Here is a 25,786-nt window from a genome sequence, read left to right on the forward strand (position 1 = left end):
AACAGCACCACGCTGACCCAGAGGAGCAAATGGAGAGCAGGAAGGACAGGACACCAGTCAAAACATTCAGCACTGAGCGTGGCAAAGTTCTGCCGGTGATTGCGAAGCCCAACCCAAGTAAAATTTTGTAAATTCGGTGCAAAAGACAAACTGCTGGAGGAACTCAGTGGGTCAGGCAGCATCTGTGAAGGCAGAGGGATGGTCAATGTTTCAGACCCTGCATCAGGACTAACTTTAGTGCCAGGCACCGTCAGCACAAGCCAGAGCAGTCTCCGTCCTCACCCACCGATGTGCCTCAGTGTCAGCCTCCAGATTTAATTCCTAGACCTTGTGGCATGTGGTGTGCCAAGGGACAAGGAGTGGGAAATGTATTTAGTGTGTGGATGAACACAGGGGTCCAAAGCTTACACCCAGAGGGAGGGAAGGCACCATCCCGTCGGTGAGGTTGGACTGGGGCCCAGGTCTCCACAGACAGTAGGTGGTGTGTAAACTGTTGCACTGTCCCAGTGCACTGCACAGAATGATTCCAGCTCAGGGTCAGACAGGGGGTGGGAAGGGAAATGCATACACTACCTGAGATCGCACAGCTGGAGTAACAGCTGGGCAGGACAACTGCTGTTGGGCATGTTGGGTGCACACATGAGGGAGCCAAGTTGGAAGGGACTGGCAGTGTGAGAACTGACACCAGCAGGTAGAATCCCGTCCCCGAACTACAACGGAAGCACATCCTGGAAGGTGAGAGAAAACCAGGGCCTGGGCTATGTAGGGAGAAGGGGGAGGGGTGTAGTACAGGACCTCAGCATGGAGGGGGTTCTGTGAAATCGTAGCTTGTGTTTTCATCAGTGCTGGCTCAGGAAGGAACCACACTTGCTTTGATAAAGCACTCTCAATGGAGAAATGTTTTACAGGCTCGCCACAGGAGCAGGTACAGGCTGTAGCCAATAAAGGGACAGTTTTACAGAGCACGAGAAGGGTCCCAGAGGTTTAGAGAACGAAGGCTGGAATTAAGGGATGTGCAGAGGCAGGGAGGGGTGCAGGCGTGGAGCAGTATTCAGATTCTGAAGGACTGCAGCATTACAGAGAGACTGCAAATGGTCTGACCACAAGGTTGAAACTTCAATCCACCAGGAGCAAACCTATGTCACTCAAACACCTCAAACAGCTGATTAGAATCCGGTCCAACCCAGGAGCTGCTCTCCAAGTACATTTCCATGCAGGGCAGTGTTGGATGGGATCCAGCGATTGGGTAGACTGGTCCCCTCTGCCCTGGGAATACTCTCATGTTCCTTTGTCCAAGGTCTTTGACAGATGTTAATTTTGGCGGTCCATCATTTGTCCAATGCAAGCTTCAGCATGCTTGGGCCTTTGGATGAAAGTGACTGACACAGCTCCCAGTGCCCTTGCCTCGTGGTCATTCCATGCTCCACTCAGTGGCATGCTGTCATGCAAACGTCATTCAGCAACATCAAAGCTCTGACAGGTTTTGGTTCTTGTTCAGCTCCTGACACCAGGATCACAAACATTCCCAATCGCTTGAAAGAAAGCAAAAAGCTTTGGCTGTTTTCTGCAGCACAGTGCAAGCATTCGCAGCTAAACCCCTTCATCAGTCACCTCTCCAACTATCCCTCACCCCAGACCCTCACACATCACCAAGCCAGTGCTGCGTGGATCTTAAATTTAAAACAATTAAGATATTTTGAATAGAATTTACTATTTTTGTTAAGTATCTGTATACTTATTCCTGTAGAAGGGGTTTGGCTGTTTGAATAAATAATTCTTGAGTAAAAAGAAAGAATCATTCTATTGATGAATCCTAACCTAGGAGAATATTGGATTGAATCTTTGGAAGTGGTGAGGACTCCTTTAAGCTTCTTATGCCGGGGAGTTGAAGGGGGTGGGGGGCCCACAATCATATCTATCCTGGCAGAGTAAATAAGAGAGAAAACCAGCAAAATGCTTAATGAGGCAACACGAGGAGACAGGAGGAATTCGTATCATCACAGTCAGAGTAACAACCAATCGACATGGCGGGCAGGCCAAGGGCTGGTGGGGAGGATGGGTTATAGGGGCCACTTGTCAGTGAGAGGTTCTCTTGTTGGCTTTCTCCAGAAACAGGGCGGGTGGGTCAGCTTCCAGAGAAGATCAACAAGGCAGCCCCAAACCACCGGCTTCAAATTGTTACACCCCCCTGCTCCAGCACTATCTATCTTTGCTCCTGTTCAATCAGAGAACATTCACCTGTGGGCAAATGCCATGAGTCAAGGAGTAAGCGTAAACCGAAGGGCACAACTTAACGGTTGCTCATCTCAGGGGTAAAGGACAAGGCCTCCACAATGTGATCAGCTGCAGTTTGCTGGTGATTACAGCATCATTTCCTCGAATAAACCAGTGTGCTCCAGGCTGTATCACCTAGCCCTGGCTCAGAGCTAACAGCTGTAAGCCTCGCGCTCCAGCGCTTCGGAACCAGTTACCTCTTGCACATCCCCTTCCCGGTGGTGCTGACACATTCTCTTAATTCTCCCTTTCTCAGTTATTCTGTTATTGTCACGTTAGCATTTCTTGTTACACTACCTCAGACTGCACTACAGTCTCTGCTCCGTTCTGCTGTTTTAAACTCGTCACTGTATTTATTATCATGTACACTGTTTACTCTCTGAGGAATTTCATTGCACCCTGGTTTATATGACAATGAACTAATCTGAATCAAAAAAAAAATTATATCGTTAACAGGCACTGGAGAACCGAAATGTGAAAATGGCCGAACTTTTGCAAGAGTCCAGATCTGGAAGTATTGTTTCAATCTTGTTAGAGAAATCGATCAGTGTCGCTTCAAACTTCACAAAAAGATACAGGGTTCTGCATTGACAATAGGACTCAGACAAGGCTGGTAGGATTTCCGAGCTTCGAACTTGCCTTCTCTGCACGTGACACTGGCCCAGCTAACCTGACGGTGGGCAGAAATCAGTTGGAGCTCTCTCCAAACTGAATCGTTACAAGTCGGGTGTCCTCAGTGCCTCTCGCCTCCGACTTCTCTCTGCTGTTTGATGTTCCGAATGTTCCCCACGGGAGAATCTGTCTCAACACCAGCATTGGGCAGCTCTGAGGTGGAGGAACAGGTGACAACTACAGATATGTATGTCCTCTACCACGGAACAATGGAACAGGAGGAGGCCATTCAGCCCATTGGGACTATTCCTTCTTTGACTTGGATTATGGCAGACATTGGCTCTGTTAACCTGCCTTGGGTCCATTCCCCACCATCCCCTTACCCCTCAATCTCAGTTTGGTCATTTTCGGCCTCTGCAACTTTCTGGGGGACAGAACCCTCTGCATAAAGAACTTCCTCCCACCAATCCTCAACTGCAGGCCTCTGGTTTTAAGGGTCAGTCATGTGATTTTGGACTGCCCCCCACCTGTTCCCTATATATATCCTACCAAATCCTTTAATCACCTTAAGTACCTCGGTAATTCACTTTTTAATCTCCATGTTCCAGTGATTACAAGCCTACTGCTTGCAATCTGTCCTCACAAATTAACCATTTCAGTCCCGGTGACTGCATGGGCACCTCCACTTCCAGTCCCCTCCATCCTGTGGCAGGGTGCCCACACCCAATGCAATGATCCTGATGGGGTCTAACCAGAACTCTCTACAGCTTTAAAACAACTTGCTCAGACCCCTCAGGAGAAGGGCCAACGTTCTGTTAATATTTTTAATTCTGTTTTGTACATACCCAAGAATATTTAGTGATTTCCGTACTTAGCTCCACCAATCTCTGGGGAGCTAGGCATTGTACCAATTACAACTCTCTCTGATCAACCTTTCTAACATCCACAGGGAATGTCCTCACAATTCCTTACACTAAACTGCACTGGCCACAGCTTGGCCCTCTCATTCACCATATCAATGAAGCTCAGCAGCTTTTAGTTTGCACCAGAATACAAGGTACCAGAGGAGGTACTGAAACCTTTTGTTCCAAGGAGAAGATCAGATCAGAACTGTCAGCTTCCAACAATCAGCAAATATTGAACAAGCTGGGGCTCTTCTCTGGGAGAGAAAACTGAGGGACATCAGAAGCCTTCCTGAAAGGTTGGATGTAAGTGAAAGGATGCTGGTTCCGTTTGTGAGGAAGCCCAGAACTGGAATTCCCTCACACTAACTGCAACTGGTGTTGAGTCAGTGACACATTTCATTCCAAGATTGAGAGGTTTTGTTAACCAAAGTGTGAAGGTCAAAGGTGGGTATGTGGTTAGGTCACTGAGCAGCCAGGAACCCACTGAAAGGTGGGGCGGAATGGGAGTGTTGAATGGCTTCCTCCTGCTAACCAGAAAACCCAATTTTATTAAAAGTTCCCTAATCTGGTCTTGAAAGTTCAAGGTCGCCTGATGACTATTTCAGCTTCCTTTCCATTCTTTCTCTACTTTGCTTTTGGTTTTACCCAGTGAATCTCTCCCAACTCACCGAAAGGAATCATTCCCAACTTGACATCTCTCACTCTTTCCTCTGGTTTGTTATTTTAGAGCGAGGGTCTGTTCTCAGTGTAGACCATGATCATTCCTCTGAACTCTTCCACAACCAGTGCAACAGGGTACAGAGGGTCTGAGTGATTAAAGACCCTGTGTCCGTGTGTGTGCATGCATAGAGGGTAGGGGAGGGGATATTTACCACTGACTGAAAATATATTAAACATTCTATATCAACTTGCCCAAGCATCATGGCCACATTTATGGTGAATCTGGTCGGGGAGACAAGTCCCACTGCATGGAGACTGCCCGCAGCAGTGGGACCAGTGACCCTCTGCCTGCCTCACAGTTTCCTGCCCCCGATACCCTAGTGACTTCATGATACTGTCTGACCCCAGCAATCCACTGTCACAAAGGCTGCCCAGATCCTGGCAGGAGTTGGGAACACCCTCTGGGAATCACAGTCCGGCCAGGACTACTCCCCAAATATCACCTCTCCAACTACAAGCGACTTGCCCTCAGAAGGTCCCACATGGTTTTACGTCATTGAGGGGCTTTTGTAGGGGAGTTGCTGGTGCAGGGCAGGGCCACAGCTGTCAAACCATGCACAGCAAGTCTGCACCGCTCCATGGTGGATAGTGCACTGGGGGCTTTGGCTCCCCAAGGTCAGAAGGGTTATGTGCTCACCTCCCATCTCATCTCTAAACCCAGCCTAATCTTTCAAAGGAAGGGTTTACAGGGCTGGTGAGGCATCTGTTGCCCATCCCCAACTGTCTCCTGGGCCACGTCAGAGGGCAACTGAGATGGAATGAACTACTCAGAGTCATACAGCATGGAAAAAAGCCCCTCAGCCCAGCTCATCCATGCCAAACAAAGTGCCTACCTGAGTTGGTCCCATTTACCTGCCCATATCCCTCTAAACCTTCCCTATCTGTGAGCCTGTGGATTCGGAGTGGGATACAGACCAGACTGGGCGAGGACTGCGGCTTTAATCCTCCTCAATGCCGGTCAGATGACCCGAGCACTGTGCTGCCGCACTTTCCAAACCTTGCCGTCTGGAAGGACAGACAGAGTTGGCCACACTATGTGCTGTCAGCCGGCTGTTGGCTGAGACAAGTGTTGGCTGTGCGGTGCTGCCCAGGCGACTGTCACCCACAGCGCGAGGATGGAGGGGGGCAGGAAGCAGGAAGTGAGGGAGGCCACTTGCCTGGACTGCAGGTTTTTGATCCTGGACAGCATGTCCAAGTGTCCAGCGGAGTACTGCTCGATCACATCCATCACGTCGTAAGGCCGCAAGCTTTCCTTAAACTTCCGCTTGGAAACAAGAAATCGCATAATGCTGCAAAGGAAGTTTCCGGATTGTTAGAGGCAAGGAGACAGGACCGGAGAGAAGAGGGAGCCGGTGTCCCAATGTTTTGGGTCTGGCTGGACTGTGAGGAATTCTGTGGAGCAGCTTTAACCTTCTTGACAGCGGGCCAACTACTCGACAATGAAAGGCGGCACTGGGAACTGGCCAATGATTGGGTGCTGGGGCTTCCCTGGAACCCCCAATTATCTCCAACCCCAACCCCCACCCCCCCCCGTGCCCCAAGTACTGACCCAAATGTCCCCTCCCTCCTCCCCTGCTGATCTCCAACTCCTTCAGCCCAGGAAGGTGCAGAGGCAGTGGAGGGTCTCCATCTGTGGGCTTCAGGTGACCTACAACAGGACCCCGGTTGAGAAGTGTGGGGCCACTGGAGGCTGATCAGGGATTGGCCCGGATCAAGAGGCTGGGAGCTGCTGGCCCACGCTCAATTAGCAGGGGATGGAGGTTAGGGGATGGAGGGGAGGGGAGGGGGGGATGGAGGGGAGGGTGAAGGCTGGGTTTGGAATCCACAATGGGACTATGAGTCAGAGCAATGCAGCACAGATACAGACCCTTCGGCCCAACAAGTCCATGCCAACCACAGTGCCCACCCACTTGGTCCCACCCACTCCTCCCACAAGAACAAGCCTGCAAGGGTCTGCTGACCAGGCTTCAACCTCTAGTCACCTGAACCTTCCACCAGAAGAGCGAGAGACCAGCAGTCAGCCCCCAGGGTCAGCCACAGAATCCATCCCCAAAACCCATCCCTCGGGTCCAAGATAACGTGGAGTCCTCAAACCAAGTCTTACCACAACGCTCTGATAGAAATTTTCAGTCCGGGGGTGAGGTCATCCGTGACAAACTCACACTGGTAGCTCCTGTTGTCTGGGATGAGTTCCTCGGGCAGGCTGCCTTGGTCTGAAACACACACAGCAAGCATGTGGAAAACGCGGACCCAGGGGTCTCGGACAGTGCTGCTACCTCTGGGGCGGTCCTCTTCATCATCAGCAACACTCTCCCCTCCCTCCACAAAACCACAGCCACAGGAGGAGGCCATTCAGCCCCTCGAACTTGTTCCGACACCCAGTGACACCATGGCCGGACCCAGGCTTCTCTACCTGCCAGTAACCACCCCCCCCCCCCCCGAATCCCTTCGTTCTTCAAAGCTATCATTTCAGGCCTGAATTCTTCACCTGCTTCAGCAACTCCAGCTCTCAAGCGGAGCCTGGACTTTGAATCCTGCTCCAGAGACGGCAAAGATTCGCGGAACACAGCCTGGGGCTGCTCTGTCCAGCTCTCTGTGGAAGTTCCCAAGTGTCCCACTGCCCAGCTCTCTGTGGAAGTTCCCGTGTCCCACTGCCCAGCTCTCTGTGGAAGTTCCCGTGTCCCGCTGCCCAGCTCTCTCACCACAACGTTGCAACGTTATACTTTGTGTGTTTTCTCAATTCCCTTTTGAAAATTACAGATAAATCAACTTCTCAGGCTGCATGTCCCAGAGCACAAGTCTGTCAATATGACGCTCCCTCAGTACCGCCCCTCCCTCAGCATTCCACCAGGCAAAACCCTGTTGCTGAGGCGCAGCCAATGGTGACCAGTTGCTGGCCGCGCCTCAATGAGACGGTGGTGGTGAGCACGCACCCTCGGAGTTCTGCCGCGACCCCGCTCCCTTCAGGCGGAAGGCGTGCCTGAAGCGGGTTCTGTCGGTGAAGCTCCAGCTCTTCTGCACCTTGTCGGGACTCTCCTCGATGTTGTCCGCGCTGGGCGATCGCCGCACACCACTCTGCTCGGAGCCTTTGCCTTTGGCACTGGGACCCTTGGGGCTGGAGAACCTCTCCCTCAGGCTGACCTTGTTGCTGTAAAACACAGGTCATTCGTCAACTGTGTCCCAGCAACGTAGCCCACCCCCCAAACAGGCAGCATCGTCCTGGCAACACACCCTGACACCAACAGAGAGAGCACTGCCCCAGTGGCGCACCTATCACCTTCCTGGCAATGCACCCCGAACCACCACAGTTCAACTACTGAAGTTACAGCCACCTTGGTTCTGGAGTGGAGTTGCTGCAGGTTGAACAGTTTCCCGTAGCTCTGAAGATTAGTTCCAGTCCCAAAGGAGGCTTACTGAAGCTGAGATGCAATGCTGCGACCATGAAGATTGATAGAAGTGTTTGACAATAACACACCTTGGTTTGACACTACCCTCCACTCAGAATGGTTCTGTTGTAGACCTATTGATTGTTATCATGACTTACTTGCCATCACGAAACAAATGCAAGTTGGAGACAAGTTTGTGCTGGCAGCCAGTTTGATGAAGGCGTTCTACAGTCCCTCCCAATCAGTGGAGTTCAAGTTTTAATGAGGTCAAGAATGTTCTCATTCCCCAGTGAATCTGCTCCCAGAGCCCGTGGACACTCCCCATCCAGTGAATCTGCTCCCAGAGCCCGTGGACACTCCCCATCCAGTGAATCTGCTCCCAGAGCCCGTGGACACTCCCCATCCAGTGAATCTGCTCCCAGAGCCCGTGGACACTCCCCCCACACATTAAATCTCCTCCCACAGGTACCCTCCCCTCTTATAGACTCAACCCAACACCTGAACCTCCTTCCACCACCCATGGTCACTCGCCCCGATCATGGACTCTGCCTGTGTTTAAGATGTTACAGATTATTACTAAGAAAACTCCAAAAAGTGCTTTCACCCTCATGACTATCCACTCCAGTTTGCTGCACTTGACTCCATTCCTCAGCCCTCATCTCATGGGCTCAGGAATTCCAACACACACAGGATCACTCATAAATGTCTGTCAGCAGAATGATAACACCAAGCAGAGAGATATTGTTCCATCAAAGTGCACGCCCCAGAGATTTCAGAATGAAAAGAGAGATGTCCACAACATAATCTGACACTCATTGGCTGCAGAATTTTGTGGGATGCACCATTCCACACTGGGAATAAAGATCCACTCTGACATTTAGCATGAAAGGTTGTATTTTAGGATCACGTAACCATTAGGAGTGCAAAAACAGGCCTCGCATTCCAACAGGCATCATCTGTGCCACTGGGGAGCTCCCCATGGAAGTGCAACATGCTAGCTTCCCATGCAGAGAGAGCCCCGGAGCATGCAGACAGGCCAATCACAGCACTGGGGATGGGGGAGTGGAAGGGTGATGGGGGAGCTGGGGGGAGGCAGACAGCTTTGGAGACTCTTACAAAGACAAGGCAAGACCATTCAAACAGATTCATGCAACAAATCATCAACGCCAGAAACAAAAGGAGCCCTTGTCTTCAGACAGAGCTTCTTCCTGAAAGATACTATGGCAACAAATTGGTGTGGAATGGCAAAGTATAAATAATCTCACCCTCTGGGTGTGAAGTATGCTGAGTGTGTGACACCAATTCACACTCAAGGCACGCCCATTCCATCACTTAGAATTTGGTATAATTTATTTTCCCTCTGCATTCTCTCTCCTACCCAATGTTACTCTTGCTACTTCCAATCAGGGCTGGTTGTAACCTTCCCCAAGCCCCCTCCAAGCCCACCCAGCAAGCACCCCAACAGGTGAAAGGTCCTGAACCACTGACTGATCCTCACCTGTTGAGTGTTTTCAGCATTTTCGGTTTTACTCCATCTCATCCAGGGTTATAGAGTTACACGGCATGGAACCCAGCCTCTCAGCCCAGCACCTACCAGTCCAATCTGCCTGCGTTTGGCTCCTATCGCTCTAAACCCTTCCTATCCATGGACCTGTCCTAATGTGCTTTAAGTGTCGTAGTTGTACCTGCCTCTACCACTTCTTCTTGCAGTTTATTCCATAGACCCACCACCCTCTGTGTGAAAAAGTTGTCCCTCAGGTCCCCTCTCACCTGAAACCCACACCCTCTAGTTTTGGACTCCCCTACCCTGGGGAAAAGGCTGTGGCTGTTCACCTTAGCCATGTCTCTCTCATGATTTATAAACCTCTTTCAGGTCACCCCTCAGCCTCCTTCACTCCAGGGAAAACAGTCCCAGCCTCTCCTTATAACCCAAGCCCCCCAGTCCTCATAAATCTTTTTTGCACCCTCTCTGGTTTAATGGTTAGGGAATGTTCAAATGGAAAATGCTGGAAACACTCAGCAGGTCAGGAAGCATCTGAGAAATAGGGTTAACATTTCAAGTTGAAGACTCTTCACTCAGCAGTTCTGAGGAAGTGTCCCAGAACCGGTCTCTGTGTCCCCCTCCACAGATGCTGCCTGACCTGCTGAGTGTTTCCAGCATTGTGTGTTTTTACGTCAGATTTCCAGCGTCTGCCGTTTTTCTAATTCTCTTTAAGTGGGAATGGACCTCGAGGGTGTACGGCGATTTACAACATCCAGTGCTTTGGATATACAGGACAACCTACAAGGTCTGAATCCATCCCTGCCACACAATTGGCATAAAACAGTTCCAAAATTCCTCCAAGTTTCCTTTGACAATAGAATGTCCGGGAGATCTGCTGGGCTAAGGGCTGGGCAGGTGGTAGGTACCATTGGGAAGGTGGCATCAATTGGAGGTTACAATTGTATCAAACATTTAATTGAATTACTTCATCTACTGTTTTAAACCATGGATTAGAGGGATTTTGGCAAGGTTTGCGTTTGCTCCCTGATGTCCCACCCCTCAACATCAACGTTTTGTTCCCAACAAGGATCTCACTCCACGATGGTGTACTTTACTGAGAGGGTGCATCGCTACTGCTGACCTGTACACTGACCGGTTCCTATCCAGGCCTGTTCCATCATTAATTCCAGAACTGGCAGCATCTTTGGAAGTCCAGCATTTATTGCCCATCCTTAACTGCCTTTGAGAAGGTGGCGATGAGCCGCCTTCTTGACCCCACTGCAGTCCTTTTGGTGAAGGTGCCCCCACAGTGCTGGTGGGGAGGGAATTCCAGAGTTTAGACCCAGAAACAACGGAGAACCAGCGATATATTTCCAAGTTGGGATGGTGTGTGAATGTACAGGGAGGGAAGCAATAGGTGAGGGAGCAGGCCTTACAAAACCAATTTAAGCCAAGTTGAATGCATGGACTGAGGGGTATGGAACTAAGACAAGGTATGAGGCAGGGAGCAGCGGAAGGAGGTTTACCCTCAGGGTTATGGGATCTGAAATGGAGATGGACAGACAGCAGGACGGCGAGATCCAGGAAGGTCAGGTCCCCTTCACCTTTGCTGTTGACACAGTGCAATGATAACTTTTGATGCAGAGTCTTGACCTGAAACATTGACCATCTGTCTGCCCCCCCACCCCCCACAGATGCTGCCCAACCCGCTGAGCTCCTCCAGCAGTTTGTTTTTTGCTCCAGCATCTGCAGTCTCCTGTGTCTCGATAATTTTTCCTCCTCCACAGACTCTGCCTGACCTGACGGACATCCTCCTTCTGGTTTCAGTTCCAGATTTGACCTGCCTTTCACAGGTTTTACATCCCCCATTGGTTTCTCTCTCCCCTCATTAATCTATTTACCAGATGCTGCTGTGGATCACCAGGGCAACCCAGACCTCGCTCTGGTGAGATTCCCTGCCCTATCCACCCCTCCCCAGCTCTCCCTGCAATTTAAAACTGACTTATTTTGTCACGTTCCCAGTTCTGACAAAGGGTCTTCAACTGAAAGATTCTCCCTCCACAGATGCTGCCTGGCCTGCTGAGTGTTTCCAGGATTTAACAGGCTTGGGGACAAAGGAAAGAGGTGGATCGAGAGATGGATGAAGGAATTGCTTCCAATGCGATCTGTGAACCTCGGGGTCATGCCTGGGTGTAATTCCACTTTGGTGTGACAGGTAAATCGTCACGTGAGAGGACAACTGCTCTGTTTCCACACATAGAACAGTATAGCACAGGAACAGGCCCTTCGGCCCACCATGTCTGTGCCAACCATGATGCCAATGTAAACTGCACATCTGCCTACACATGGTCTATATCCTGCTGTTCCCTGCCTGTTCACGTACCTATCCCCAACCCAATTAAATGCCTCTTAAATGTTGCCATCATATCTGCTTCCACCACCACCCCTGGCAGCACATTCCAGGCACCCACCACTCTCTGTGTAAAAAAACTTGCCCCACACATCTTCTTTAAACTTTCTCCCTCTCAATTTAAAGCTACATCCTCCAGTATTTGACATTTCCATCCTGGGAGACAGACTCGGTGACTCTCATAATTTTACATACTTTCAATGGCTGTCGTAATTTGATACCCTTACACAACAGGACGCTACAACTTGTGGAAATGACACATCAGGCCAGCGTTACCAGGAACTGTGTAAACACTCAAAAACTCCGTGATGAAATACACCACAGTCCACATTTACAGCTGGGAAAGGGTGGCTCTCGCCCACAGCTCTGACCTGCTCCACCCAGCCAGCTGGAAGTCTCCACCTGCACCAGCTGAGCAGAGTAAAGAAAATAATTAGAGTGTTTACAAAATTCTGGAAACTGATGGGGCCCTTTCAGGTGGGTCGGGTCTGATCTGTAATCTGATGAGAACTTCTTCATACGTTTCCAAAACACCCATTTTTCATTAAAAGTAGATAATATTCTTTAGGAATGGGCAAGTGTTTTCCAATTAACATTAGATGGAAGAGAGAGTGAGAGGGGTCAGGCAGGATAAATAGTTCTCTAAATTTGTTGTTGAATGCACAGGAATTGCCAAACCAAGCAGAGGGAAAAAGAGAAAAGGGGGGAGGGGTGGCAGGAGGAAGGTAACACGCAGGGAGGGAGGGAGGGAGGGAGGGAGTGTGAAGTAGCTGAGAGGTGCCGAGCAGCGAGCAGAGGGAGAGTTCCACATGGATACCTAGGGTCTCCTGAGCAGCACATTCCACACATGGAATCACGCCGGGGTTTGTGTTTACTGAAAACAAGGGGAAAATGGGAATTGATGAGTATAATTCCCGTGATTCCGTCACAGAATCAGTAGCTCAGCATTCTCCAAACAAAGCAGTTGAGCTGGAAGGAAACGCCCCACTGGAATGCAACCAAGGACCCACACCCTCGCCCATTTGATCTGAGTCTGGGGTCAACCCAGGGGGTTGGAAACATGCAGGGACACAGGAGGGAAGTCCTCACACAAACCAGACCTGGTCACCTTCTAATGTTGGGTTGTTGGATCTTACACCCAGTCCTTGGTCAGTGGATGAGCCACAGAGCCCCAGGCAGGGGACTGTGGTACTGGTCCTCTCCCCAGGCAGGGGCCTGTGGCACTGGTCCTCCCCGCAAGCAGGGGCCTGTGGTACTGGCCCTCCCCGCAGGCAGGGGCCTGTGGTACTGGCCCTCCCCGCAGGCCTGTGGCACTGGCCCTCTCCTTAGGCCTTGCCCCGAATCGCTGACTCCAATCCTCCCCTCTCTGACCCAGAGCCCTTGTCCAATCCACCAAGCCCTGGGCGCCTCTGGACCACTCTGCCCCAGGACACCGCCCCCGCCTCCCCAGGGTGATACCACCCTCACTGCTACACCCTGGCGTTTGTCCAGGGAGCCTCTCTGGGGTGGTCATGGTGAGCTCCAGCTCCTGTCATCTGATAGTCCACGGCTGTGACACCACTTCAGATGGGAGTCTGGCGGAGCGGGGAGCCTGGGTTCTTGGCGAGGGGGCCAGTGTCCAGGTGGACTCCAGCACGGCTGGCTCCCACCTGCATCCACTCCTCGAATGGACTGGAGGTTTCTGGGTCCTGTCCTACATCAGGGTGTGGCCTGACCATCTGACCTGAGGAACAGAACGTGCTCCACCTCACCCACTGTCCAGGTCCATGGTGCCAAGAAAGCTCATGGATCTATTGCCTATCTCCATATGTTGCCTCGAGGGAGTGGTTCACTGAACCATTTGGAGAACACTAAGTGTTAACCCCATCGCTGTGGAACTGGAGTCACATACAGACCCCACTGGGCATGGATGGTGGTCTGCCCTCCCCAGAGCAACAGTGAACCAGGTGGATATCCACAACAGCCCCATTTACTATGATTGTTGGGGGTGAGTGAGGAAGCCTCTGTTACAGGACCACTGTGCGTTCAGTTCCCTACTGTGAACCTCGCCCTCGGTTACACCCAGGGACGTAGCAAATTTCGCTTGTGTGGAACAGAATTGCGGGAGCAGGGTTTAACGCAGGCCGACTTCACTGCAGGTTTAGTGCAGACAACAGAGATCGAGCTGCTTCCGGACCTCATTCCCCCCTCAGCCACAGCCCACCCTGCTCGGGACACAATCCCCTGCCTGGCCACACCCCCACAGCTGCAGGATTGTGGAAGGGCAAATGGGTAGGACCGGGACCGGGCGCTGCTCGCAAAAAGGTGGGGGAGGGAAAAGAGTAGGGGTTGGGGAGGGTGGGGGGGAGTCGGGGGGAGAGTAGGGAGCAGGGAGGGAGAGGGGAGGAAGGACAGAGAGGGAGAGAGAATGTTTTCCACATCCCACTCCTCCCTCACAGACTGAGGGCAAAGGAGGGGCTGCTACAGCCGGGACTGCCAGAGGGGCTGCCCCTCTGGTTCAGTGACACAGCCAGGCCTGGGTAAAGGGGGAGGAGGGGATGGGAGGAGGGAGGGAGTGAAGGGGGAGGGTGAACTGGCTGGAATGGGGCAGGGTGCTGCGAGGGGTGTGGAGGGTGGTGGGTGAGGTAGAGCAGGAGCTGGGTGGGGAGAGTAGAGTGAGAGAGGTACGGTGTGGGGGAAACGGATGGGATGAGCAGTAGATGAGTGGGGGGAACGATGGGTGGGAGTGGAGGTGTGTGGGGCGGGGCGGGGTGTGGGTGGGGGAGTGGGGCGGGGCGGGTGTGTGAGGTGGGGGAGCAGGTGGGGGAGTGGGGTGGGGGTCAGCAGGAACACTGACCACCATCAACTGCACAACACAACACACACACCCCGTGAGCCCGAGGTCAGGACCGGACAAGGGACACTCCTGCAGTGAACAAAGCTCGGCCACAGGACAAGGGTGAGCCAGCCCCTCACTGCAGCCCTCGGAGTGCTCACTGCTGCAGGGACAAAGGCCCGAAATATTTTTAAAAGTCAGAGCTTTAAAATCGAGCAAACCTGGGGGTACTCTCGAGGGTCTCCTTCCTGCAGCAGGGAACAGAAGACACAGAACATTAACGAGGAAACAGGCCACCAGCCAGACTTCACCACAACACACACTGGGCTCGGAGAGCTCGTCACCAGACATCTTCATCTCCCAACACTCAGCTTCCAGACTGGTTCATGGCTCAGGATCAGGGCAAGGCCAGCATTTATTGCCTCTTCCTAACTGCCCCTGGAGACGGTGGTGGTGAGCCGTCTTCTTGGACCGTGCAGTCACAGTGGGTGGTCAATGCCAGGAGGCCCATCCACTTTGATTCTCTCTTTGTTCCAATACAGCTGAGGGCTCACTGCACCCTTGTAGGGGGCAACTGGTTGAGCGTCAAACATCAGCCAGGGTGGGCATGCCACCTCCTCACCCTCATCACCTTATCCCTCACATCGATTGGCCTCAGAGAGCTGAGTGGTGTCAGATGCGTAAACTGGTGACGATACTCTCACACCCATTCTGCACTGCCAACAATGAACATGGGACAGGAAGGGCTGGCAGGTGAAGAGAATTCCTCAGACGTGCATCTTTGCGAACTGAGATGCTCTTCACATGCTTCACCCTCTTTGCTGGACGTCAAAGTCAAGAGAAAAAAAGCAAGTTTTAAACATGCCAGGGGTCATCAGCAATAATTGTAAAAAGATTAAAGGACATAATTCATCACTCAGTGAATAAACACAGCCATGTAATTGGCAAAAGCTTCTTACAGTTACTACATTTTTTTTCAGGGGATTAGAATCTTCCGTTACTGATGCAACCAAAGGACAAATAAAAAAGGATTTTTTTCATGGTAGTATTTGTCTGAACCCAGTGGTGACTCCTTACAAAGATAAATGATGAGTTTACAGAGCTGGATTCCACTGGAATTGTGGGCATTTATACTGGGAAAAGTTTATATCGAAAAGCGGCCTTTCATTAGATTATTGAGCTGACATCATCTCTCCCTCCCCAGGAATGCCACCTGACCCACTGAGTATTTATTTCAGTTAAAGCTGTTCCCTCACAGCTCCAGCAACCCAAGTTCAATCCCAATATCTGGTGCTGTGTGCATGGAGTTTGCACGTTCTCCCTGTGGCTGCATCCAGGTGCTCCAGTTTCCTCCCACATCCCATAGACGTGCTGGGAGATTAACTGCCTACTCCAAATTACCCCCGGTGAAGGTCGGTGGCAGAAAAATCAGGTGGAACTTGATGGGCTTGTGAGAGAGAACAGGTTACAGGGAAATGAGTGAGGGAATGGGACTGATGGGATTGTTTCTGCTGGGAGCTGGCATTGACTTGATGGGCCAAATGGCCACCTCCTGTGCTTTAATAAGAGTTCAAGCATCTACATCTACAAGCATTGGAGCTTAGAAGACCGAGGGGTGACCTTGCTTAAACATATAAGATCCTAAGGGGGCAACAGGTTGGATGTCTTCACTAGTGGGAGAGTCACAAACAAGGGAACACAGTTATGGATAAGGGGCCGGTCATTTAAAACTGAAGTGGGTAGAAATGTCTTGTCTTGGGGGGATGGTAAATCTTGAATTCTCTGCCCCCTGAGGGAGGCAGAGCCGAATCATTAGATGTATGGAAGGTGGAGATAGGTAAATATTTAAGGAATTAAGTTGCTATGGGGAATGGCACAGAAGAGGAGTTGAGGCCGGCATAGATCAAGCAGGAACAGATTGAATGGTGGGGCAGGCTAGAGGGGCCGAGTGGCCTTCCCCTGCTCCTATTTCTTTGTCTTCTTGTGCACTGACTGTAACTACACACTGATACAAACTACTTCATGCATTACAGATATACAGACTATTGGATATTTTTCCAAAATAGAACAAACTGGGTGACTTACAGCCTCCAGTCGACACTGACCTAAAACTCAGGTAGTCACGACTACCCATGACTTCTCCCTCGCCTTCAAACCGTGTTTCAATCATGCGATCTGCAAGATCAGGCCTTTCTCCCACACAGACAGAGAGTGACTTTGACAATAGATCTGGTGCTGTGACCCATCACCAATTGTCACTTCCACCCTCTCTGTCTGCCTGTCCCTCTCTCTCTCTCTCTCTCTCTCTCTCTCTCACACACACACACACACACACACACACACACACAGCTTTCCTTGCCTTTTCTATTGTGTCACTCTTGGGAACATGGGATGAGGAAGAGACCATTCAGCCCTCAACCTGTCCACCATGCTGTGATATCAGGGCCTTCCTGCCTCTGCCTTGTTACTCACACAGTTGGTCCCCAAACATTGCTCGCAGATAGCAAGAGCTGTTTCCAAGGATTCAGACCCTCTTCTCTCCCCACAACCTCATTGTCCTGTACTTTGGATCATTTATATCCAGGACTCAGTAGCCGAGCTCCCCGCCTCAGCTCTCCTGTATAAAACCTTCCACAGCTTGAAAATTACAAGGTTACCACCAGCTCTCCAGCAGTACCCAGGAGAGCCAGAGCCGGGGGATGTCCAGGTGAGGGACAGGCGGAGGGGGATCTCCAGGTGAGGGGCAGGTGGAGGAGGATGTCCAGGTGAGGGACAGGTGGAGGGGTATGTCCAGGTGAAGGGCAGGTGGAGAGTGGGGGGATGTCCAGGTGAGGGACAGGTGGAGAGGGAGTTCCATGGTGGAGATACTCTGAGCCCTGGAGTCACCCATGGTCACAGAGAACATCAGAAGGACCAGGCCATGGGTGGCCAGAGAATGAGTCAGGTGCAGAGAGATGCCTTTGTGTAGCATATTTCCACCATCCCGGGACCTCCTGACGGGCTGGATAAGCATGTCAATACAATAATTAAACTTCACAAGTAATGTAGGAGTCACTGCGCCCAATTTGACTTCAGCACACTCCCAGAAACAGCACTGAGATAACTGGGTAGATAACCTGTTTGAGGTGATAGCTGATGGGCAGGTAAGTGAGCAGGAAATCTGGAAGAACCCTTCAGCTCATCTCCCAAGTCAGTCAACGACGTTTCTTGGTATTCTTTACATTATAATTAGCACTTACTGCACTCAAGGAGCAAAACTGAGTTTATGGAAACAGCGTTCATAATTTGACAGTTTTTGCACTGGTCCTAAGACATAATGAAGAGTATCGGCAGATTGTCGAACAGTCGCCGTACCTGAACGTCAGCCCTGACTTGCTCTTGAGGTTACGCAGCAGGTCCAGCTGGTTGAGAGGAGGAATCAACCTGTGACAACAACAAAAACAACTTGTACTCCTACAACACATCTCACGTGGCAAAACGCCACAGGGGCACTAGCAAACTACATCTCGCAGCAAGCCAGATCAGAAGGTGTGTAGAGAGGGTGACCAAAGGGTCAGTCAGAGAGGTGGGTCCTGAGGAGCATTTTCGAGGAGGAGAGGAGGTGGAGAGTGGGAGAGGTTCAGGGAGGGACTTCCAGAGCTCATGCCCTCAGTAGCCATTACTTTTGATGCCATCACCATCGGTGAAGCAAATAAAGATCACCAAACGTCAGGGCTGGAGGAGGTAACGGAGACTGGTGGTGGGGAGAGGGTGCAAGGCTCCAAACATTAAAATCATCGTGTTTCCTAACTAGGAGCCAGTGGAGGTCGGGGGTGGTGGGTTGGGCAGTGGGCTTTGTGTGGGTTAAGGACTGGGCAGCAGAGTCTAGATGAAGGAGGGAGGGAGTACACTGGAGGAGTGAGAACTTCCCGGGGAGAACATATCGAATTCAACCACCACCACCCATGTTCAGAGGGCACAGTTGGACTTACGATTGCTTCCCTCCTGCACTACCAGCCATGATGTCTTCACACCACAATGGCTATCATTGCTGGAAATGAGGCAGAACAGCATCACAACCAGATTGAGAATTGACCATCGGTTTAAAGAGAAATCTAGAACTAAAACAACAAACTGCCGAACTGTCAGAGCGGCTCACAGGTTTACCAATGTCCTTTCGATCAGGAATCAGCTGACCTGACCTTGCACTTTCATTGGGCCACTCACTCCAGGCAGACTGACCGATGTTCACTGGGTACCAACACCCCAGGACTGCCATGGAAACGAGGATTACTGTGCAGGACGCTGTCCTGATAAATCACAGGAGCAAAAGCAAAAGGAATTTAGATTATTTGAACACTTTTATTCTTAAAGCGATTGAAGCTGGAGATAAGTTGATTGACTGGGCCCAAGTGGGTGCTGGAGGTCATATCAATCTCTGGGGTTACAACCCAACAGAGTTGGTGCCACTTTGGCCCATAAGGAAACCTTGGGAATGTGGCAATCATATACTTACCACTGCCAGTTCTTCCTGCCAGCTCCTGCAGTTGGCCCTGGTATCCCAAGGGCCCAGCGCCTGCTCTTTAGTTAGAATGACATCAAGTCAGTAATGACACCATTAAACTGTGGTGTCTCACAGTAAGCTAGGTCCCTAAGCCTGCCAGGGATCAGGTGTCCTCTTAACCCTCTGTAGGACACAAACTAAGATTACAGACGGGTGAGATCACATCTGGAGCTCATCTGCTTTAACCAAAGGTCAGAGGTTTAAGTCAGCATGTTTTGCGGGAGTAGGAAAGGTTTGTCGTCAAGTGAGGTTCCCCCAACAAGAAGCAGACACACAGCGCAGAGCGATACAGATACACAATGTACCTACTTGTCCAAGTCCCCAATTCACACATGGGCTCCACCTTTCAATGGGAACACCTGAATGACAACGGCATTGACACTACAGTGAGACGATGGAGCAAAAAGAAACTGGTGTGGAACTGAACTAAAATGGAAGGAAATAAAAGAAAATGGAAATTAAACAAATTAATTAAATGAAATTTAGAAAGCCAAATCTGATAGTTATGTGATGGGTGAGAAAAGGAGGTGTAGATACCACACATACCTGTACATTGGGACGGTCAGTGTCTGCTCAAAGCACTGCCAGGTGGCGTGAAGATCGGTCCGACACAGGCTAGTAGAGTAATAGCGCCAAGCTGCCTGTTGCGAGGACACAAAGCACAGAGCATGGATACAAGAGATGGGGGCAGGAGCCAGCTACACAGCCCCTTTAACCTGCTCCCACACACTGCCTCTTCCTGATCCCTGTCTCCCTCTATGCCCAAAAATCTATCTCACTCAGCCTCAAGGCCCAGCACCCTGGGGGGAAGAGCTTCCCCCTGATTCCAGCCTCTGGTTCCTGACTCTCCAGCCTGAGGAAATGGTTCACGGCATCTCCCATCCAGTCATCCTCATTCAGGAATGGCAAGCTTTACACCTGGGTGAGGAGGATTAGTCCCTGCCCACTGATCTCTGCAACTCCAGGGCCTAAACTGAGCGATCTCAGGTCAGTGCTCAGAGTCTGACCAGGTGATCCCAGGTTACTGCTCAAGGTCAGACTAGGTTGAGTTCAGGCCGGTCTCAGGGTCTGACCAGGTGATCCTGCTGACCATATTATCAGTCCGATACATCCACTTCCCCTGTCCCAGGGCCTCCCTGTGGAACAGCCCTTGCTCAGGACATGGTGTGGTGTCAACAAATCGTTCTTTGGTCCTGTGGCTGTTTAACATTCTGGATCTCACCCTCGCTCTGGACTTCATCCACCCATGCACCCTTTCACCCTCCCCCAGTAACCAGGGAAACCATCCAGCATTACCTGGATGAGCCCTGCCGCAGGATTCCGTCGTTTCTCAAAGTGTTTCTGCCGATGTTGTTCCTGAACCTTCAGGGCAAATCCAGAACCGAGAATTCCCTGGATGGCAGAAAACAGAAATGTCAGGAAGGGCTCCAGGGTTTGAAAGGTCCCCGCCAGGTATGGGTACCGTAACACTACCCCGCACTGTATTTTTTTCCTCAAGAGGCTACAGAGAGTGGTGGACTCGGCTGGTTCCATCACAGTTACGGGTCTCCCCACCATCGAAGACATCAGGAAGGCGACATCCACCATCAGGGACCCCACCATCCGGGCCGTGCCCTCTTCTCGATGCTGCCATCAGGCAGGAGGTACAGGAGCCTGAAGACCCACACCTCACGGTTCAACAACTGCTTCTTCCCCACTGCCATCAGGTTCTTGAACCCACCTGAAAATCCCCAACACTACCTGGGAATACATTTTCTCTTCTCTCGCTCAATCTTGCACTGGTGTCATTATGTTCCTTGTAACGTACTGTGCTGCTGCTGCAAAAAGCTCCTTTACATGGCATTTACATCTTGTGTCATAAACTTGAAGGAAGAAAGACCAAGGGCATTGGGCAGAGGTAGGACAGAGACTAGTCTCGATCTCGCCCAGCGATAGAATTGGCAGAGGGGCTGAACAGCCTCCCCCGTTCCTACGTGACTGCACTTGGAGAAAGCCCAGTTTAGTGATAAACACTGGCAGCTAGAAGGCAACAAGAGACGCTAGATGAGGCTGCTCCCACTCAGAGGAGGCCAGGAGTGCCGGGGAGGTGGGGGGTGTCAGGAAGCAGGAGTCAGCCCTCTGGCCCGCCATTCGACAATATCACTGTCAATCTGATCTTGGCCTCAGCTCCTCCCCTCCTTTCTGTTCCTCAGCTCCCCTAAAGTCTAAAGATCCACTCATCTCCCTCTTGAATATATTCATGGGCTCCACCTCCACCACTCTCTGGGGAAGAACATTCCAAAGACTCACAAACCTCCTCTTTGTCTTAAATGGGTGACCCCCTATACTGAAACCATGCCCCTGGTTCTAGATTCACACACCCCCCCCCCCACCAACTAGGGGAAACATCCTCTTGGTGCCCAGCCTGTCAAACCCCTCAGAATCTTGCATTCTTCAATAATATCACCTATCGTTCTCCTAAACCCCAATGTCTAAAGCCCCAACCTGCTCAACATCTCTGTATAAGATATTCCCTTCCAGCAGGAATCAATTTAGTGACCCTTTTCTGAACTCAGTCCAATGCAAGTCAATCCATTCTTAAATACGACTTTTTAGTGATTAATTTCTCAAGATTGGGACACGGCTGCCCATCCCTAATTGACCTTGTGAAGATGATGCTGAGACATCGTCTTGAACCTGGGGAAGGTGCTCCCACGGTACTGTTGGGGGGGGAGTTCCATGGTTCAGTGACGTGCTTAGAACATAGGACCGTACAGTACAGGAATAGGCCCTTCAACCCACAATGTCTGCACCAAACACAATGCCAAATTAAACTAAAAGCAAGGACGTCCTTGACTTGGAAGGGGAACTTACATGGTGGCGTTCTCCCACACCTATTGCCCTTGTCCATCTTGATGGAAAAGGGCTCAGGTTTGGAAGGCGCTATCAGCGTAGCCTGGGTGAGTAACGGCACTGTATCTGTTGATGGTGCACACCACCACAGCCACTGTGCGCCAACATTGGAGGGAGTAAATGTTGAAGGTGGTGGATGGGGTGCCAAGCAACTGATCTGCTTTTCCCTGGGTGGTGTCCAGCTTCTTGTGGAGAGGATTCCATTGTGCTGCTGAATTTTTGCCTTGAAGATGATAGAAAGGCCTTGGGATGTCAGGTGATGAGTCACTGGCTCCAGGGTGCCCAACTTCTGACCTCTCCTGTAGCCACATGTGGCTAGTCTACTTAAGTACTTGGTCAATGGTGAGATCGGGATAGGGAGTTGGGATCAGATACGGGGGTTAGGATCGAAATGGAGAATTGAGATTGGAAGGTGACTTGGGATGGGGAATTGGGATCAGCTGCTCCTGGCTTCCAGAGTAGGGCCAGAATCCATCTGGTTCCAAGTTCTTTCCAGGTGGGGGGATGTGACAGTTCCATGTCCCCTCCCCCCACATTCACCACATACTTACCGCTGGCAGGGCGAAGAACGAGACTCCGATGAGAGTGAAAGTGGCAGCCAGGAGCCGCCCGTTCCAGGTTATGGGAAACTTGTCGCCGTATCCGATGGTGGTCAATGTGATCTGTGGAGTCAGGGCACATCACAGTGAGGAGCTGACCAGCAGCCTAAACAGAGACAATCCCTTCACAACCCTGTGTTTGCTCCCCCCACCCCACCACCCTCCCCCCCCCCCCAACTACTGGTGGGATTTGGGAGTACATCCAGGAACTCCAGGAGGAATCCCCGATTGAGTAAGTGGTGGAAACCCCACTCCTGGGATATCTGTCAGAAATGGGGACAGCCAATTGGAGTAATGTCTCCTTGGTGACATGGGATTTCCATTCCTGGTGACCTACACACATGGTCAGGAAAATGTGCCTTCCATTTTTTTAAGACAAACTCCAAGGGAAAGGAGTCCATGGACTGATGAAGCACATCGACCAGAACACACGGTTAATGAAGTCATTTACAGGGTCGGACTGTAACCCTACCCATCCCTGACCAGCCCTCTTGTGCTCCCTTCCGGATGTGGACATTAACAGCTGGATGCCCCTTGCACTGCCAATCGTACAGTGTCCTACCCCACCCTCCCGAGACCTCTTAACACCCACAGTGACGGGGCTCCCAGAAGCTCCAACCATGAGAATTGTCTGTGTCCTCTGGTCTGTCTCCACAGCCAATTGCCCTCAACAGCCAGAGTCACCTCCTCGGAATGGAGATGATCAGGTGCCAGACTCTGACCAGCTCAAGGTAAAAGACATACAACTCACTCAAATACTTGCCAATGACCGTTGGCTGCCCCTACCGGAAATAGCACATCATTACCAGCCACCACCTGGGAGGGTGCTCGACGTACAGGTATCGCCACGGGGTCCGGTCAGTGTGAGTTACAGCTGGGGAACAGGTGCACAGCAGTGAAGCACGGCCCTCCTCAATCAGGAGACTCAGACGTGCAGCAGAGACCCAGTGCTTCCTCGTGCCCCACAAGAAATCAATGAGCTTCTTCTGGATCTTGGCAGCAGGAGCAGGGGTGAGAACTGCTGGCACTCACACATCCTGAGTCAATGGGATCCATGACCATGAGGAGCACGTCACTGATTCATACGGAGCCAGACCCAGAGACTTCCAGCGCGGAGACAGCAGTGGCTCCATGCGGATGGATTACAGCTGGCCAGATGTGGGACAGCCCTGATGACCTCTCCCTAACCAAGGGAGCACCATCAAGAGCACAACTCTAATCTCCACAGTTCAGCAACACTATGACCACTTTGTTTCTTGGACTTTGTTTTTTTGTTCTAATTGTGTTCTTTCTTATGAAAGTTGTGTATAATTTATATTTTTCTCTTGTGAATGTTGCGTGTCTGATGCTCTGTGCCTGTGATGCTGCTGCAAGTAAGTTTTTCATAGCACCTGTGCACACATGGACTTGTGCAGATGACAATAAACTCGACTTTGACCAGATACACTACAGCAGAGTAGAAAAGTCAGACCCAAGTGAGAGAAAGTGGAAAAACAAAGGACTGCAGATGCTGGAATCGAGGTGAAAAAGCAACAAGATGCAGGCAGGCAGCATCCGTGGAGAAAAGTGGTCGAAGACTGAACTGAGGCAGATGTCTGTGATTCTCCCTGAGAGGGAAAAGCAACAGACTGACATGTCGCCATCCCTGCAGGTACAGCACCACATCCTGTCCAGCTGGGCTGTCCCAAGTACAGGATAGAGAAATGTCCTCTTCCCGCGCCAGCAAGACAGCAGAAAGGTATGGATAGCAGAGCTGTGTGGGGAATCACTTCTGACTGCTCCAGTTGCTGCAGGTGAGGGACGGGCACCTCACTGGGACAGAGGCAGAGGATTAATTACCCCACTAGCTTCCAGGGATGCACTGGCAGGAAGGCTCTGCCCACGTTGAGTCCCCCAGGGATAAGGCCGCTCCATCCTCCAGAGCAGCACAGCCTTGCCCGTTCAGGTGAGGCCACCACAATGGCACCGGAGCCCACAACCTTGGCCATTTCCCACACACACGGCTCTGTCACCCTGTTAAGCAGTCATTAATTTTGGAGGGGGTGAGGCAGCCGCAACATCGACACAGTGAAGATCTCACCACTGGAGAAGATAGAAAAAAAAACCATGGGGTTGAAGAGACACACCCACATCAATCAGAACAGTTACCATGAACAGAAGTGGAGACAGGCAGAGCAGCAGTGTGGGAGGGTGGGAATGGGACAGAGGTCAAGAGGGATGTGTCTGTGCTTGTGTGCATTTTCCAGAGCCTCTAAACTGTGTGTGTCCCACTGGAGATGGGTGTCATCACCTGAGGTGTCTCTGACTGCCCAGGGCACTGCACACTTCTGGAGTAACACTGGTCACACTGAATGAAGAGCTCTCTTCGCCCAGGTTGGTATGGAGGGAGCTTCACTCTGTCTCTGACCCCAGAAGTGACAGGACGGTGTAGAGGGAACGTCACTGTGTGTGATGGGACAGTGTAGAGGGAACATCACTGTGTCTGACCCTGGGAGTGTGTGATGGGACGGTGTAGAGGGAGCTTCACTCTGTGTCTGACCCTGGGAGTGTGTGACGGGACGGTGTAGAGGGAGCTTCACTCTGTGTCTGACCCTGGGAGTGTGTGACGGGACGGTGTAGAGGGAGCTTCACTCTGTGTCTGACCCTGGGAGTGTGTGACGGGACGGTGTAGAGGGAGCTTCACTCTGTGTCTGACCCTGGGAGTGTGTGATGGGACGGTGTAGAGGGAGCTTCACTCTGTGTCTGACCCCGGGAGTGTGTGACAGGACAGTGTAGAGGGAAAGTCACTCTGTGTCTGACCCCAGGAGTGTGTGATGGGACGGTGTAGAGGGACCAGTGTCTATCTGGTGATATCAGTAACGATGATCCTGATTGTGACTCACTGAGTGGTTCTCCATGAGGTGCTCTGTGCAGGGAATGAACCCAATAGCAGCTGACAGTCAGCAGGACTCCTTGTGACGATGGGACCCCTGGCTGCTCCTTTCCTTCCCTCTCAGGCACCACATCTGGAAAAACCCACATGCAACAACTCCCAAACTGGGTCACATCTGGTGAAACTCTGAAGCCCAGTCACTGACTGTGGGAAGCTTTTCCCGAACTGGTTTCAGCATCAAGGGGCTGCAGTCCTGGGATCTGGTGGGCCCTCTC

The 25,786-nt window shown here is 51.4% G+C and overlaps 2 protein-coding genes across 5 annotated transcripts in view; one reads left to right on the forward strand and one right to left on the reverse strand.

The window, feature by feature from the left end:
• LOC127579057 (DENN domain-containing protein 3-like) overlaps positions 1–25,786 on the forward strand; it is a 743,140-nt gene that overhangs the window by 537,389 nt on the left and 179,965 nt on the right. The window lies entirely within an intron of this gene.
• Positions 1–25,786, reverse strand: part of LOC127579083 (potassium voltage-gated channel subfamily KQT member 2) — an 86,435-nt gene that overhangs the window by 5,662 nt on the left and 54,987 nt on the right. Inside the window, exons 6-15 of one of the 4 annotated variants that reach the window (XM_052031720.1) lie at positions 22,592–22,702; positions 20,445–20,540; positions 19,695–19,789; positions 17,960–18,028; positions 14,827–14,853; positions 12,608–12,664; positions 7,445–7,659; positions 6,616–6,724; positions 5,669–5,800; positions 1,819–1,920 (exon numbers count right to left, since the gene is read on the reverse strand). In XM_052031720.1, the coding sequence (XP_051887680.1) occupies positions 1,819–1,920; positions 5,669–5,800; positions 6,616–6,724; positions 7,445–7,659; positions 12,608–12,664; positions 14,827–14,853; positions 17,960–18,028; positions 19,695–19,789; positions 20,445–20,540; positions 22,592–22,702 (1,013 nt within the window). The remainder of the gene's footprint in view (positions 1–1,818; positions 1,921–5,668; positions 5,801–6,615; positions 6,725–7,444; positions 7,660–12,607; positions 12,665–14,826; positions 14,854–17,959; positions 18,029–19,694; positions 19,790–20,444; positions 20,541–22,591; positions 22,703–25,786) is intronic. The other 3 variants (XM_052031717.1, XM_052031718.1, XM_052031719.1) reach the window with 3 other exon arrangements.

The sequence above is a fragment of the Pristis pectinata genome, chromosome 16 (genome assembly GCF_009764475.1).
Source record: "Pristis pectinata isolate sPriPec2 chromosome 16, sPriPec2.1.pri, whole genome shotgun sequence".
NCBI lineage: Eukaryota > Metazoa > Chordata > Chondrichthyes > Rhinopristiformes > Pristidae > Pristis > Pristis pectinata.